The sequence below is a fragment of the Vulpes lagopus genome, chromosome 18 (genome assembly GCF_018345385.1).
Source record: "Vulpes lagopus strain Blue_001 chromosome 18, ASM1834538v1, whole genome shotgun sequence".
NCBI classification, from domain to species: domain Eukaryota; kingdom Metazoa; phylum Chordata; class Mammalia; order Carnivora; family Canidae; genus Vulpes; species Vulpes lagopus.
In genome coordinates, this window is record NC_054841.1 from 28,980,298 (window position 1) to 28,997,674 (window position 17,377).

At 45.0% G+C, this 17,377-nt stretch overlaps 1 protein-coding gene across 1 annotated transcript in view; it reads left to right on the top strand.

The window, feature by feature from the left end:
- The window catches only part of TGM3 (transglutaminase 3), a 40,020-nt gene that overhangs the window by 9,220 nt on the left and 13,423 nt on the right, over nt 1-17,377 (top strand). Inside the window, exons 2-8 of the mRNA XM_041733131.1 lie at nt 1,684-1,857; nt 2,232-2,474; nt 3,144-3,262; nt 4,564-4,692; nt 7,257-7,434; nt 7,522-7,657; nt 16,827-16,930. Coding sequence (XP_041589065.1) covers nt 1,684-1,857; nt 2,232-2,474; nt 3,144-3,262; nt 4,564-4,692; nt 7,257-7,434; nt 7,522-7,657; nt 16,827-16,930 — 1,083 coding nt within the window. The remainder of the gene's footprint in view (nt 1-1,683; nt 1,858-2,231; nt 2,475-3,143; nt 3,263-4,563; nt 4,693-7,256; nt 7,435-7,521; nt 7,658-16,826; nt 16,931-17,377) is intronic.

The window sequence follows — 17,377 nt, forward strand, 5'->3', positions numbered from 1 at the left end:
TTCCCCAGCTAATTGGGTGGGAGCCCGTGGCCCCAGGCCTGCCCTGGAGCCCCACTCTCTCCCACCTCAACATTCTCTTGTGTGCAGAGCCTCTACACTAGCCAAACAATACATCTGCTTGCCCTGCCTTAGGATTCTCTCCCTACCTTCTGGAATGCAGGCTATTCCCTTTGCATCAAAGAAAAGTCCCTTCAAGACCTGGCATTTTCAGTGAAGCTTTTCCTAATCCCTACAATTGAAAGTGATTCTTTTCTGCCTGCATCTCCAGGACAACTTTTATGGGGAGACAGTGGACTTACCCTATATCATTTATTTCCACTTGCGCTTGTCTTACCCACAGCTGAAGCTCTTCGAGGGTTAAAACCCCTTTTCATACATTTTTACACTTCCAACATTGCACCTAATGTAGTGTCCTACAAATAATAGATACTTTATGTATGTTTACTGGATGAATGCGCCACACTCAACTTTCCCTATGGGCTAAATTTTGAGCTGTAGTCATGATGATCATTGCATGATGAGACTTTATTTGTTCATTTATTCCTTCATCCATTTGTCTATCTACCTGTCCTAACACTATCAAGTGATGTGCTTAGGCATAAGAATATGAAGATCAAGAAGGCCCATTCTGATGGTGAGAGACAGATACACATTAAAAAAAAAGTTGTGTCTGGCATTGGGACGTGTCACCACACTCTCATCATATAGCCAGAAACCAGTTTGGTTTGCAGAGGAATGAGTGATAAAAATCTCGCATGCAACTTTGAGGAATACAATTTCTCAGGTTTGTCTAGGCTACCCTCCTTATACATCATGGCATCTGTCATAAATCCTTCTCAATTTAACTCCACAACCACATAAGGAGAATCTGGGGTTGGGTGGAGGTTCGAAGTGTTTAACCTCTGGGTCTTATCCAGAAATCTCATGGGGCTTTGACTGGTTCCCATATTCCACTTTTGCCAGTGAGCATTTGAAAGCCCCCTCCAGGCCAGTGATCACCCAATCTCTAGGCCTAGAAATGCTCCTCAGAGTCAGCTATCCTCCCCAGCCAGCAGCAGGTGGGAGGCCCAGCTGACATCCAGGTATTGCACATCTAGAGAAAGTAAGGAATACACTACACTAGTACACATTTGCTGGATGTTGCAGTGGTAAAAAAAAAAAAAAAAAAAAAAAAAACAAACAAACAACATGTGGTATCTAGGAAGGTACAAAGAGAAAAGCAAGCAAGTCAAACTGGGATGATGGATTTGAGAGACATAACCTCCTCCCAGTTCTGTCCGAGCCCCTCTCCCCACACCAAAGTAATGATGCTAAAGCGACAAAATGTGGTTACACAGAACTGATCGCATGGTTCTCCTGGCTGGTTGGGTGAAAGTACCCTGAGCACATGGCCTGTTCCTTAAGGGCTGAATGACAGTTGACCAAGTAGAAGGGAAGATATTCTCAGCTCCTTGAGTAGTGTGTGCAGAGGTTCAGCTGCCTGAAAGGACAGCATGAGGAATAGGTTATGAAGTGCTTGCTATGCTCAGTCAAAGTCTTTGAATTTTAATGTGATTCTTCCTAGAAGTTTGGCTCTTTCCCAACTAGCCCCACCCAAAAGCTGTCCTTTAGGTAACTTACACCTTTCCCCAAGCCACCATCCCTTGCCTTCCAGGACCTCAGTTCCCCTCTTCTGTCTTACAGCTTTAGAACCCCAGAGTATCAACTGGCAGGCGACCTCCAACCGGCGCGCACATCACACAGACAGGTTCTCCAGCCAGGAGCTCATCTTGCGGAGAGGCCAATCCTTCAATTTCTCATTGAGCTTGAACCGAAGTCTTGGCACTGGAGAAAGTCTGGGTTTCGTAGTCTCCACAGGTACCTGCTCATCCTTCACACACACACACACACACACACACACCTGAGCAGCCCTTGGGGCTGTGCATTCCTGGGAGTGGTGGTGTGACACTGGGGTCACTAGGCTCTGGGCTCTAACCCAGCTCTGCCATTGACTTGGTGTGACTTTGGGCAAGTTTCTGCATGTCTTTGAGCCTGAGAGTCCAACTCTTCAAACCAGAGAGGTTTGGCCCACCTGGCTTCTCTGGTTGTGTCAGTTGTGTCCAGTGTTATTATTGGTACCTCAGTGGATGATGTCCCCACAAAACACCCCTGTGGTTGTATTGAGATCTGGTCTCTCTCCACAGTCTGGCCAATACGCCTTGGTTTTCATTGTCCTCTGTTTTCTTTTATAGGACCTCAACCCTCAGAGTCAGCCAGGACAAAGGCTGTGTTTCCACTTTCCAATAGGACAAGTCGTGGTGGCTGGAGTGCAGAGCTTGTGTCCAACAGGGACAATATTCTGACCATCTCCATCTCCAGTCCTGTCAATGCACCTGTAGGATGGTACACACTGAGCACTCAGATCTCCTCCCAGGGCAAAGACTTCATTCTGAAACTTGGGATGTTCATTCTGCTCTTTAACCCCTGGTTGCAAGGTAGGCACGTAACCCACACTCCCAGCCATCAGCTAAGCAATACCAATGGAAAGAAGCTGGGGGAATGATTTTTACAGGCTCAAGTTCTATTAGGGGAGGTTTGTGGGCTATGGAAATAGAAGCCAGGAAGAGGCTAGGAGGAGACAAAGGTGAAACTGCTTCATCACTGGGCTCCTCCAGAAGCCATAGATCTGAGTCCCAGTTCTGCTACCTAACCAGCTCTGTAAGTCTTGGCAGTCAATCTATCTTTCTGAGCTTCAAATTCCTTACCATTAAATGGATACCCTGCTATTTCCTCTGCAGCTATTGCAGGGACCTCATGAGCTTTTACAAAGTGCATAATATGGTATAACTAAAAGAGACAATGACCACAGTGTAATTCTACAGCATGGAGATGGCTTCCTGCCTGAAGGAGCAAGTGTCTCATTCCTGGAGTCTCATTTTCAGATCCTCAGGTCACCCCAGCTTCTCTTTCAAGTTCATAGTTCCCACAATATGAGTTGGGAGCATTAGAGTTCAAGGCTTCATTCCTTAGTGGAGATTGGTGGAAGGGCTGCAAGTATGGTTTGTTCCAGCCACAAGGCCAGTACTTAGGAACGGGAGAAGGACTGGTCTCTGAAGTCCTCTGTAAGTTTCTAGTTTGTTACATCTGATTTTTGTATTGAACAGAGGATGGTGTTTTTATGAGTAACCATGTGGAAAGAGAGGAGTACGTTCTGGAAGATGCCGGCATCATCTATGTGGGGAGTACAAATCGAATCGGCATGGTTGGCTGGAACTTTGGACAGGTAAAAGGGTCATAAGGAGGCTGGGCATACTGTTCCTATTACCCAAGAAGCTCTGTGGCTGGCCCTGCAGAGAGGTGGAAGTTCCCAACTCTGTCTATTTGCCTGCCCTTCTGTTCATTCATTTACTCATTCAGAAGACATTTACTGACCACCTACTCTGTACCAGGCCCCAGCTGCACACTTTTGCACACGGAAGAGAGATAAGACACATTTTCTGTCATTGAGGAGGTCGTGATCTAGTGTACAAAACAAATATATCATTAAATCGATACAATGAGGTTTTCTTGGTGCCATGATACACAGATGAGGATAAGGCCTAGATGAGATACTTGGGCAATAACGTACTTTCTGTTACTCATTCCATCTAAGAATGTGACAGAACTTCCTGGAAGGAAGTTTGGCCTCTCAAAGCCTTAGCCTTTTGTCCTCCGTTACTCTGACCACCCCATCTGAGTCCACAGAGCTCTCAGGTGTGCTTAGCCTAGAACATATTAGGGGACTCCCTCCACCTTTTCTTCCCAGCATATAGTCAACTAGAGCAAGGCAGCTGTATATTTCATATGTTGGAGGTTTGGGGCCAAATTTCACTGGAAGGAAGAAAAAAGAAAAAAAAAGTGTAAGGGCATAGGGTGTACCTCGGGGTAGAAAGGAGGCTAATTTTAATGGCATGGTCTGGAAAAGCCTCTCTTAGGGAGGAAATTTTAATCAGAAACCTGAAGGAGGCAAAGGAGTTAGATAGGTGTCTTGGGGAAGCGCATTAGAGGCAGAAGGAACAGCACATGCAAAGACCCTAAGGCAAGAGGAAGCATGGCCTTCTCCATTTGAGAAGTGGTAACTAAAAACAAGCCTTATTTTGAGAAAATGGCCTCAAAATCTTCATTTAGTGAGATATTATATCTTCATAATTAGTTTCTGAGAAGTCAAAATAATGTGCTCAAGATTGTAGAGCCAGCTGGAAACTTTGAGATGAGCTTAGCCTGCTCCCCTGTTATACAGATGGAGAATTCGAGGCCCAGGCAGGCTAAGTGATTTGTTCCCAATTTGCCCTGACAGTGAGGGAGTCTGGTTCACTTTAGGGACTTTGGCACAGGGCTCTGTGCATAGCCAGGGCTTCTGGCTGAGTTTGCGGGTTCGAGGCTGGGCGAGGCGGCTGCTCCTTGGGAGCTCTCTGTCCTGGAAGCCACAGGGTGAAAGGAGCCAAGTCATGCCTGTGGTTCTCACCAGTATAGCTCCTGTACCCTTAATTAGCCAACACTCCTTGTCATTTCTTTCATCATCATCTATGGTGTCTTTTGGAACAGTTTGAAGAAGGCATTCTGAACATTTGCCTCTCGATCCTGGATCACAGCCTGAATTTCCGCCGTGACCCTGCTACGGATGTGGCCCGCAGAAATGACCCCAAATATGTTGGCCGAGTGCTCAGTGCCATGGTGAGTGATAGGAATACCATCATAACTGTTTGTTACCATCGATCAAACTCAACAATGGGTTAGGTCTGTGTTTTTTTACGTATATCATCTCTTGAAGCCTCACAAAATATAGTCGGTGGCTATTACCACCCTGCTCTGCACACACGGACTATGAGACTTCTCTAAATTAAAGGACTTGCCTCAGACACATGGTGAGTGAATGGCAGAGGCGGCACTGGCCCCAGGTCTGGCCTGGCTCCAAGGCCCTGGCCACTGTATCTTGAGGCCTTTCTTGGATGATAGGGGAACTTGCCCTTTTGGTGTCTACTAGGCTAGGAGGAGACAAAGGTGAAACTGCTCCATCACTGGGCTCCTCCAGAAAAGGGTAAGTTCCCAAGTAAGCCTGAGGTATTAACCTCCTCTGCTTTGCTCCATCCCCTCCTCAGCAGAGCACTCACATGTCAGACTGGGCAGGCAGTGAGCTGACCCACTCAGTCCACTCAGTATCTAGATGGGAAACCCGCAGAGCTGAAGTGACTGGCTCACAGCCCATGGCCAATGAGTCAAACCAGAACAAGTCCTCAAACGGCCTGCCCAGGGCCTCTTGCATCCACTCAGTCCTTCCACATGGGACCTGCCCCCTCCCTGAACACACACACACACACACACACACACACACTAGATCCTGGAGGAATCTATCTCCTGGTACTCAATGCACTGACAAGGCCCCCATCCACAAAGTGTCCAAACATGGTATCAACCTGCTTAAAAGTTATGAATTACAAAGCTGAAAGTCAAGGAGTTCTTGAACTTGAATCCTCTCAAACCAATGGCCTGGAAGCGTCTAACTTTTTTGTTGTTAATGGCCGAGGCATTTCTCTCTTTACTTTGAGGTTGGAGCCTGAGTTAACGAGTTAGTTATGTTGTTAGACATTGGAGCAATCTTCTGTTTTCCGAAAAAGTGCAGGCTGAGTCGGAGCTTGCAGGGACAGGAGGCGGGAGGCCCAGAGGATGTGGAGCCGCTGAGGCAGGGGCAGGAACCAAGGAGGGAAGGCCTGGGCTGAATCTTGCCAGTGGAGTGGCCTGGGAGCAGCAGGATGGTGCTGAGGCTGAGGTTAAAGGAGGCTGAGCCTCGCAGGCCCAGGAGAGGGTGGGGGAGGCCAGCCGGCTCCAGCAGCTGCTGACTCACTCTGACCTTGGGCACAAAGCAGGTTATGGTAGCACCAAGTTCCTTAGCTGCTCCTCCCCGCCGTTCTCTCCAGGCCTTTTGGTCGGGCTGGGCCTGCAGCTAATTATGGTCTGTACGGGGCTTTGAAATGCTCAGCTTTCAGCCAGAGATGACCTTGCTGATTACCACTTCAGTGGCTGGAGCCTGTGTGACTCAGAGATGGGATGGGCCACAGAATATTCCATCATGGAGAAGGACTGTCTTGCCTGATTTTGCGATGAGAGCCCAGACTTTGCTGGAAGTGGGGGGAGGGGCTGTGGAAGGTGGCTCCACCCTTGTGGGGCAAGGACTCTTCTGTGTCCAGGCTCTGTTCTCCTTAGTCTCGGCCCTTGCAGAGCCCACAGAGAGGGAGCAGGGCTCACAGCCTCTCACTGGACAGTTGGGATAAGTGCTGGCTGAAGTTTCATGAACTCTGACACTTGGCTCCTGGAGGCTCATTTGTTTCTAACTCTCCTTGTAAGGGAAGGAAGGTGAAGAACAAAAGGCCCAGAGAGGGGAACTGACCTGCCCACAGTCACCCAGTTGACAAGTGACAAAGTTGGGCTTATACCCTGGTTTCTCTTTTCTTTCTCTTGTAAACTTTTTATTGTGGAAAAGCTCAGACCTTCACAAAAATAGAGGAAACAGTACAACGAACTCCCAGGTTACCCACCATCAGCTTTTGTGGTCACCTCCTTGAGGCCAGTCTGGTTTCAGCTCTGACCCCCTCCTTTACAGATTATTTGATAAATCCCAGACATTAAATCACTTCATCTGTAAATATTACAATATGTGTCTCTAAAAGACAATGGAACTCAGGTCTCTTGATTCCTAATCCAGTGCTCTGTTCACACTGCATCCTGCTTGTACTACTTACAAGAGAATCAGATCTTCAGTTGAATGAATGAGTGAGTGAATGAATGAATGAAAAGCAGTATTCCATCTTTATATGTTCCAAGAAGTTAGCAGCTAAAGTTCTAACAGCACCTTTTTAGACCAGTACACCAAAACTGAGTTTCAAAATACAGACTCCCAAGTCAGACATGAATGACAGCCCATACGTGCTGGCAGGAAGTTACCTGCACGTTGCCTGTCTGACCCTGCAGTGCCACTGACAAGCCGTGAATTCTCAGGTTGCCATGTGAGCCTGCTCGTGGGATTGATAGATGGGTTAGGGGCAATTGATCATGGCCTGTTAAGCAAAACACTTTTAAATTAATAAACTGTTTAATACCCCTAGAAGATCATTATTACAATTATCATTCTCAAGTCACCCAGAAAGACATAGAAAATTCTCTTGACATCTTCATGGTTTCCTTCCACATGTCCCCACCTTGTCCCCCTCTATGCTGATTCATCTGGGGCTCCCCCTGCCCAGGTCAACGGCAATGATGACAACGGTGTGATCTCAGGAAATTGGAGTGGCAACTACACAGGTGGCCGGGACCCACGGAACTGGAATGGCAGTGTGGAGATCCTCAAGGAGTGGAGAAAATCTGGCTTCAGGCCAGTGCGCTTTGGCCAGTGCTGGGTCTTTGCTGGAACCCTCAACACAGGTACTCGGGGTTGGTGACAACAATGGGGGACCCCAAGGTGCCATTTCCATCACAGCCTGGGTCCTTATGCTGCCCCTTGACTTGCAGTGCTGAGGTCTTTTGGGATTCCCTCCCGGGTGGTCACCAACTTCAACTCAGCTCATGACACAGACCGAAACCTCAGCGTGGATGTGTACTACGACCCCTATGGGAGGCCCATGGACAAAGGCAGTGATAGTGTCTGGTGAGTAACTGACTTTCTGAGCACCAAACTGGAGCAGCTTCTTAGTCCACCTCCCAACCCCCCACCCCCAACCCCCGACAGGTCCTGGGACCAGACTCCAAACAGGAGCTGGGAGACAAGTGATAAGTCAGCACAAGCTTTAGAATGGGAATGTTGGCCATGCTTATTAGACTTCTAGTACGATCCAAAACAACTCTTTCCAGGGCTCTGTAAAGACTGGAAGTCCAGTGTCTTGCCTTAGGGTGAAGGGTCTGATACCAGTGAAAGATAGTGGCTCACGGGCTCTGCACAACTGCCCTGAATTTATAGGGTCCACTAGACCCTAAGCTACTTAAGAATATAAATGATGACACTCTTGATTTTCCAGTAACAAATATAAATTTATCTTATATCAGGCAACCCATATGACTTATGGTTTGCTTAAAAAAAGGCAACACATTTTCTCTTATGCATGTGTACCTTTTATGTACTTTGATTGATAGAATAAAAAGTCAATTTATTCTGGATTCCTACTGAAAAAAAAAGAAGCTTTGTGTGTATTTGAACATATATATTTCTAACCATCAACATGCCATGTGCACATGTATGTATCTACACATAAGTATGTAATATGTAATAGGTGGCAACTGGAAGTCAGTTGTATAAAACTTATGGACATATATCTATAACTTCATATAGCAGTATAAAAATGCATAAAATAAATATTATTACAGCTATTTGAGATCATACTAAATGCCAGTTTATTACCAAGTGGTAACTGAAAATGGTTATGTCTATACCCACATGTATTACATAGATAACTATGTGCCTATATTTGCAAAGAACTACATGCATATGTCAACAATCTACTGTTTTGTTTTGTTTTTTTAACAATCTACTGGTTTTAATCCATTTCAAAGAATATCCCTCCACACAAACACACAATCACTCACACACATATAGGGCTAGATAACCTGATAGCGGATGCCATCTTATTTCCGGATGTCCAATTTTGAGATAGTCTATATAAGATATTTCCTATTACTTAATATTCCCAGTATAAGTAGGTCCAACTTTTCTGAAATGTGTTTAATGTAATCAATTGAATAAAGTTGAAGGAAAATAAACGCAAACAGAAAAGTTGTTAAAACAGGTAAACAACAACCCCATACCGACAATGGAACTAAGATAAATATCCCCTCACCTCTGAGGGAGAATAAGGCTTACATAACTCACCCAAGGTCACGTGGCTTCTAGGGTGTAATGAGACAGAGAAGGCTTGTTTCAGGACATTCCTTCCTGATCTGCACATATACAACTTTTTCTCTAATGACATTGCTACATAGCAAGAAGTTGTTTCCCAGCTGCTCATAAATGAGTATTTTCTTTTTCTCCTCCCTGTTTTTTTCTTTGTTGTTGTGTCCAAAATCCCATTGCAACCTGTTTTCGCCACTGGGTGAAAATGCCATTCCTGACCTTGGTTTCCTTGCCAGATGAGATGATTGATCCAACATCATTTGGGAGGGGAGGTCCCTTGGGGCGTAACACCTCTGGGATTATCCTCCTTGCCAGGATCCAGAGAGGGACCAGAAAGCTGGAGACTCCATCCTTTACTGAAAACATTCTGGGTCTGTTAGAAGACAGGGAATGGGAAGCCATTAGTCAAAGCTGTTTAGTGCGTCGTGGGACAGTGTGTGGTATGCCAGGGAAGTGCATCAGGCAGTAAGCCCCGTGGGAGCTTGGGGAAGGAGTCATGGAGGAAGGCTCCCTGGGAACAGAAATGTGGGGCTTTTAAACTGAATTTGGAATTACGACCCAGACCTCTTGGTTACTGGTTCACACTACCACCCCACATTAGCTTTATAATTCATTCCAAAAATAATCATGTAGGGACAAGTATGGGCCCGTGGAGACATTCCAGGGCGTCTCCACTGTCATTTTTTGGCCTCATTGGAGGGTGTCAGGCCCCAAAGCTCTGATTATTGCTAGAGGTCTCCTCATTTCTTACCCTCTCACCCCCCACCAGACTTTCTGAGACCTCTCAGAAAGCAGTGGCAACCAGCAGTCCCTACCCAACCCACTGCCTACCAGCTGCAGGTGGAGAACCTGAGGACAGGGAGTCCTGAGTCCTGGTTCCAGCCCCACTACATTCTTGCTCTTACTGGCTTCAATTTTTTTTTATTCTCATCTTCCCTTTTGTATGAGAGCTACCTTTCCCAAGGGACCTATATGGTTCCTTCTGCATAGATTCCACCAAGGGGGAGATAAACCACGAGTCATTCTCTGCCTGGCATGACTTTCCTAGCCCTTATTATAAGGACAATTTGGGTTTGGACAGAAACACTTCGATGTGAATCTCTCTGTGTTGCACATGTTGAAAGCGTTTAGAACCTTGCCCAATTTGCCTAAAGTAATAGAAAGTAAGGATCAAGTGAGGTTAAGCATCAGAAAGTTGTTGATAATAGCAGTAGTGCATAGTTTGCTGAGCAACTGTTGTGTACCAGGCACTATCCTGGTACTTACTCGTCAGAAATGATGAGGTAGGCACTATTATCATCACCCCATTTTACAATTGAGGCAACTGAGACACAGAGTCACTCACCCAAGGGCACTCAACTAGCAAATGGTGGAGTTGGGATTTGAACCCAGGCAGCTTTGTAAACTATAAAGCACCAGAGAGATGCCAGAGAATGTTGTTATTATTTCTGATTGATGTTACCTTGAGCAATAGAACATTGCTTACCTTGAGATTTTCCTGGTTGGCTGGATACCAACCAGAGCTATGGTGAGGTTGGGTGCCGTCCAAACCCATGCAGATGGCGGAGCGAGGCTTTTTGGTTCATGCCTGGGCAGCAGATGGTACTTCTCTGTCAAGGCTAAGCAGTACCTCACGGGCTCAGCAGGGGGAAATGACTTGCCTGAAGTCAAACTGCGAATTTGTGTCCAAGCTAGGGGTGGAACACAGATTCCCACAGATGGTACTCTCCCAAATCAGAAAACCTTAGGACTGGAAGGATCTCGGGGAGGGACCTGCTGATTTCATGAATGAGAAAATGAGCCTTTATGTGCCTCAGTTTCCCATCTGTCCAAAGAAGGGCTAGATCAAGGGACCTCAGCAATTTCTTCTAGATCTTCTTTCTTTAAATCACATTCACTGCTTCTACTGGGGTACATGTTCTTCTTAACTATTATTTTTTTGTTTTAACATTTTATTTATTTATTCATGAGAGACATAGAGAGAGGCAGGCTCCCCGTGGGAAGCCCAATATGGGACTCAATCCCAGGACCCCAGGATCATGACCTGAGCCAAAAGGAAGATGCTCAACCACTGAGCCACGCAGATGCCCCTCTTCTTAGCCATCCAGCTCATACCAGTGATTTGGCTTAGGAGGTCCAAGCCCCTGGAGTATTTGCTTCTTGAGAATCAGGCTGCTTTGGGGAGGGGGTGGGGGGCTTAGTTTGGAATGCTTCTTTTACACAACTCTTTTTCTGAGCCACTGTAAAGGAGGACTCGAGGGCCTTCCTTGTTCAGTCACTGAGCAGTAAGCAAATGATTTGGAACAGTAGGACCAAGGTAATACTTGCCATTTCTGGCTTGTTTTCTTAATTTGTTTGACTTGATTCCCCAATTTCCAGAGTCACAGACCTGACTCTACTTGTAGACTTTATATAGCTCTATAGCTCCAAGATGGCAGGCACGTGGAGGTTGCCCTGCCCCATCACAGGGAGGTGGAGTTGACTAATTCTGGGGAAGAGCTGTGGGCAACCACACCTGAGCCCGAGCTCCTGGCTCCTGATGCAATCTCTCCATGGCTACCAGACTCCACTCATACTTAGCCACCCCAATGTACCTGGCTCAGACCTGCAGCAAGGAATCCAAGACTCTAAGAGTGGCTCAAGCTCCAGAAAACATGATTAAGTATGTACTCTGCCCCAGGACCCTGCCACTGGCACCTGGTACCAAGAGGGGGGAGATGTAGGAACTATGCCTGAGGAGCTCACAGCTGCATGAGAAGACAGATAATTATGGAGTAGAAAACATCAAATAACTGAATCGTGTGCAAAATTCAGAGGTAGCACAGACATATGGTTGGTACTCTTCCAATACGTCAGGGAAAGGCTTTTGTGGCGAGAGTAGTAGCTGGACTGCTATTTACCAGTAGAAGGGGTAGGAGTTGGGAGGTCACTTGCTAGACAGGGTCTCCTGACCCCGCGATTTCAAAGGTAAGCATAACTCAGATGCTGTCTCTAGGGCTGTGGTTTATCAACTTTCAAGATCACATTAGAATTGATTTAGGTGGAGGGAGAGAGGGGAAGCCACACCTGTTAGTAGATATCTCGAGTAGTTCTGAGACCTACAGTGTGTCCTTTTCTTGAGCTCCTCTTCCTGAAACCCCTCCAGACTGAAACAGAGCCCCAGTGGGAGGTGAGACAGAGCATGTCATCCAATTAGAAACAAAGCAGAATTTCCATGGTGCACCCTTGGGCATTTGAAAGGCATCTGCATCCCAAATAGCTGCCAGTAAAGTGCTGGCTTCCAAAGAAGGGAGGGACCAGGATGTATCTGTTATCTGCTCTGTCATAAATTCCCACCTTGCAAATAAGTATTAAAACACAGCTACTTTTTGTTTTTGTTTTTGCTACCAACCCACCCTTGCCCTGGGGTTCTCTGTCTGGGACTAGATGAACGTGAAACTTGGGTGTTTTTTACTGTTTTCTCATCCCTGTCTTGTACCTTGATCATTACTCACACCACCTGCTTTCTCCTGGTGGTGATTTCTCACTGATCTTGAAGGCCCATTCAAAAAGATATTTTTGTCGGTCTTCCCAGGGATAATTTTTTTTTTTTTTTAAGAGAGAGAGAGAGCACACCAGTGGGGGTTTGTGGGGAGGAGCAAAGGGCGAGGGAGAGAGGTTTTAAGCAGGCTCCATGCCCAGCACGGAGCCTGACACCGTGCTCCATCTCACAACCCTGAAATCAAGAGTCCGATGCTTAACCGAATGAGCTGCGCAGGCACCCCCATTAGTAATAATTTTTTTATGATGACTTTTCCCCACACACACAATTATAGGAAATTTCAGGATAAAGAAGTAAAAGTCATCTGAAATCCTATTGTTCACATACTTTTAATATTTGATAGTTTTCCAGCCAATCTTTTCTCTATCAGTTTCTGTCGTCTATGGAATTGAGATTATACATTTTATAAGGCATGGATACAAGGCAGAGTATATAACAGGTATACCCTACTTTTTCCCACATCTGGAAATCAACTTTGCAATTTTAAATTGCGTGTTTATACTGAAACGTCATATTATAAGCATTTTCCCTATGTCATTAAATAATCATCAAAAATAAGATTTTAAATGCATCATATTCCCTTATATGGTTGAACCATTATTTCTTTTCCTGCTGTTGCTATTACCATTCCCTATTCCCCAGGTTACTTATTTCCCTTCTTTTCCCTGTTACACATAACGCAGTAATGGGCATTCTTACATGTAAGTCTTGAACACATCTGTGATTAGTCTTATAAGAAAGATTCCTAGAAATGGTATGTCCTGGGTTAAAGAGAATGAACATTTTAAAGGCTTATGGCTTCCAGAAAAATTGTGATGATCTGTGTTTCATCGCAGTAGTGAAAAGAGTATTCTTTTTCTCCACTCATATAGTTGGTTGATACCTTTCTTAATCATCTGTTCACCTCTTAGGGCCTTATCCCCTTCTGCCTTGTTTTGAAGCTGACTTTTTGTATCTCTCCTTGTTTCCTGAAGGATTACCAGGGTCATGTTGCACCCCAGAAGTACTCATGGGCACTTATAACTCCTCCAATTGCTGTAAAGTATACAAACCCCTCATGCACATAGATCCTATCTGGCCCTATGGGGACCCTCTTCCAAACATGCAAAATGAAAACAAATTTTTCCTGATTATAAAATAATAAAAAGTAGGGGCGCCTGGGTGGCACAGTCAGTTAAGCCTCCAACTCTTGGTTTCAGCTTGGGTTGTGATCTCAGGGTGATGGGATCATGAGCAGGCTCCATGCTCAGCAGGGAGTCTACTTGAAGAGTCTCTCCCTCTGCCCCTCTCCCGACTCACTTATTCACTCTCTCTCAGATAAATATTTAAAAATAATAACAACAAATATATAAGGAGAGTCATTAATAATATAGCTATCCAAAGAAAAACACTAATAACATTTTGAGATAGATCCTCCCAGACATTTCGTTCTGTTTATAGTCACACACATTGGATGTATGTGTAATGAGTTTTAAATAGTCAAACAGGATAAACTTAAACAGTCTGTTTTATAATTTTTTGTATCTTTCAAAAAAAATGATTTTTGTATCTTTCTATGCCAATAAATAAAAATTTAGAGTGACACTATAGTTTGGTGGTTAAAATCAGAGACCCTGCATTATTTCTTACTTGCTATCTTTTAGACATCTTTCCCTGTGAGTGCTAGATTGATTTTGCTCATTCTTTTGGACAGCTTTGGAAACTCTGTTGCATGGATGTGCCATAACTTGCCTGACAATTTTCCTATTGGTGGATTTTTCCTCCATTGTTTTTGCTGTTACAAACAATACTACAGTGAACATCTTTCCATGTACACCTGTGTGCACTCATGTAAATTATTTTACAGAAGAAATTCCTAGAAGTGGAATTACTGGCTCAGTGGATATGTAGATTTTTAAAGGTTTTTCATACTCGTTGCCAAATGGCCCTCCATAAATATCACACCAATTTAAACTCCCACTAGTGGCCTTTGACCATGCTTGTTTTCTCACACTTAGAAATGACTATCACACAATTATGTGTATCATCCTGGGCTTTCATCTTTGTCATCTTATGGGTGTAATGGTATCTCTTTGTCACTTTAATTTTCTTTTCACAGCAGTGAGATTAAAACTATTTTCATACATTCAGTGATCCCTTGTATTTTTTATAAAAATTGCCTGCTCATCGTCCTTTATTGGTGTGTTTCACTTGTTCTTTTGTGTTTTTCTTACTGATTTGTAAGTACTTTATACTATTAATTACAGTAAATCTCTGTCTATATATATGTTGTATATGTCTTTCCTATTTTATTGATTTTTTTTCAATCATTTTTTCTTTCTTGTTCAGCTCCAGCAATTTCTACTGATCTATCTTCAAGTTTACAGATTTTTTCCACCGTCCTCTCCATTCTAAGCCCATCCACTGAATTATTTCATTTAAGATAGTGGTCTTTTTTTCCAGTTGAAAATTTCCTCTTTTTTTTCATCTTTTCTCTTGCTCTACTTTTTTTTTTTTTTTTTTTAAGATTTTATTTACTTATTCATGAGAGACACAGAGAGAGGGAGGCAGAGACACAGGCAGAGGGAGAAGCAGGCTCCATGCAAGGGAGCCTGACGTGGGACCCGATCCCGGGTCTCCAGGATCACGCCCTAGGCTAAAGGCGGCGCTAAACCGCTGAGCCACCTGGGCTGCCCTTCTCTTGCTCTACTAAGAGTTCCTCTCTTTTCACTTGCTATTGCCATATTTTCCTTTATTTCACTGAGCATGGTTACAATAGCTGCTTTAAAGTCTTGGTTCAATCATTCCAGCATCTGTACTATTTTAAGGTTACTCTGTTGATTGTCTTTTCCCTTGAAAGATAGATCACGTTTTTCTGGTTCTTTGTATGTTGAGTCATCTGGGACCGTATCCTAGGCATTGGGTATGTCAGGATGCTGTTAGGTCATTTTAGCAGCCTGCCTAAGGTGGACCTTAGACTGTGACCTCTGTCTCACGTGTGACCAGCAACAACTCAAATCTCAGCTCACTTCTTTTATCTTCAGTCAGACTGATCGTTGTCTGCCACATACATGCATGGGTCAGAGTTGCTCAGAGGCTTGGGTGCAGTTTATGTACAAATCTGGGATTTTCTTTCCCTGACTCCTTCCTTTCCAGAGCTTCCTCTTCACTGTCTAGTGGTCCTGGTTGACCTGGGCTGTTTCTTGGCTCCTCAGGTCAGGAAAATGTGGAATGTCTGTTACAGTTTTTATTGCCCAGCACTTTACCCCAACTGTGACCTATCCTTAGGGCCCAGCCACTGAAAGTGCAATTTGCCCCATGATGGCTCCTTTCTCCAAGTTTTGTCTCCTTTCCAAAATCCTCCTGTTTTGTTCACTCTTGAGTAATTACTTTGTTTTTTTGGTTTTTGTTTTGTTTTGTTTTTCTCTTGGAGTTGATTGTTATCTGCAGAAGGGACCATCTGTTATGAGCTTACTCTAACACACAGGAAACAGAGCTACAGTTTGGTTGGTTGGCTGGTTTGTATATGCAAGTTTAATATTTTTACCTAGCCAAAATTTTCAGTCGTTTTCTTTATGGTTTCCAAGTTGGTACTCTGCTTTGAACTAACTTCCCCACCTCATGAATACTAAAAAAAAAAAATTGTTTTCAAGTTGTATAGAACTTGGATTCATGTCACACTTATAGCATCTTCTAATCGGATCAAAGCTGCCAGAGCCACTGCTAATGCAGTTGCATTGGGTGTGGAGAAGAGAACCAGACCCAAGAGGGCAGAACCATGAGGTGGAATGACTAACACTTTAGCTAAGAGGTTATCCCTGGAGACGTGACTGAGAATACAGATTGGGAGACGAAGGGATCCTAACAATGAAGAACATTCTAGGGTTAGCATATGTCATTCTTCAATCTAGACCTCAGCCTGGAAGCACATGGCTCTTCTGCAGAGCTGTCACTCTTGCTGCAGCCTCATCCATCCTCGGCCAACATGAGATACAGACATGTGCCCCAGTAGGACATGCAAGAGAAAGCGGTGTGGGTTTGCCTGCTTGGTTGCTGGCTCTAACCTGGAGCCATTCTGCTCCTCAGGAAGGCAGTAGAATGTGGTGGTCAAGGATGCAGATTTGGGGGGTAGGCATATAACTGGGTCCAAACTTTGACTCTGCCATCATAAGCTGCTTAACCTTTGAGCCTCAGTTTCTCCTTTTCTGAGATTGGCATAAAAATAGTACCTGTTTCATAGTGCCATGAGGACTCATGAGAGAGTGCTCAGCAAGGTTAAGCCTAGTAGCTGGTGCAGAGTAAACTCGTTCAATGGGTACTGGACGCTACATTGTTGGGCTGGAGATGTGGTATTTTGCTCCCTCCTTCTGTGTGGCCTTGGGCAAGCTCTGCAGTCTGTGATTCTGTCTGCAGGAATTTCCACGTCTGGAATGAAGCCTGGTTTGTGCGGACTGACCTGGGCCCCTCGTACAATGGATGGCAGGTTCTGGATGCCACGCCCCAGGAGAGGAGCCAAGGTAACCCTCTACTGGCCCTGCTGACCACCCCCTTCTCTGTCCATGACAGTGGACAGCAACATAGGAAAGCCACTGAGGGCTCGCCATCTCTGGGAGACATGATGGAATTAAAACAAAAATATTTTCAGAGTAGATTTCCCAACCTAATTTTGCTTGGCGCCGGCTGCTATTTAAATGAGTGGCTTCCCTGACCTGCGCCCACAAGACTGTTGTCACTGCTGTGGAGGCCCTGGCACGTGCCTGGCAACAAGGGAAAGAAACCACACTCTGCCAACAGAGATTTCCCCACACTGCCTCTAGTAGCCTGTGTCTCCTAGCACAGAAAGCTTCTGGTCTCCATTGCCCAGGGATTTAGCCTCAATTCCCCAATTCAGCTGGACGTCTCCATGATCGAAGGCTCCAGCACCTCTGTCCCATCCACGGTGTCCCTCTGCCAAGCCAAGCTCT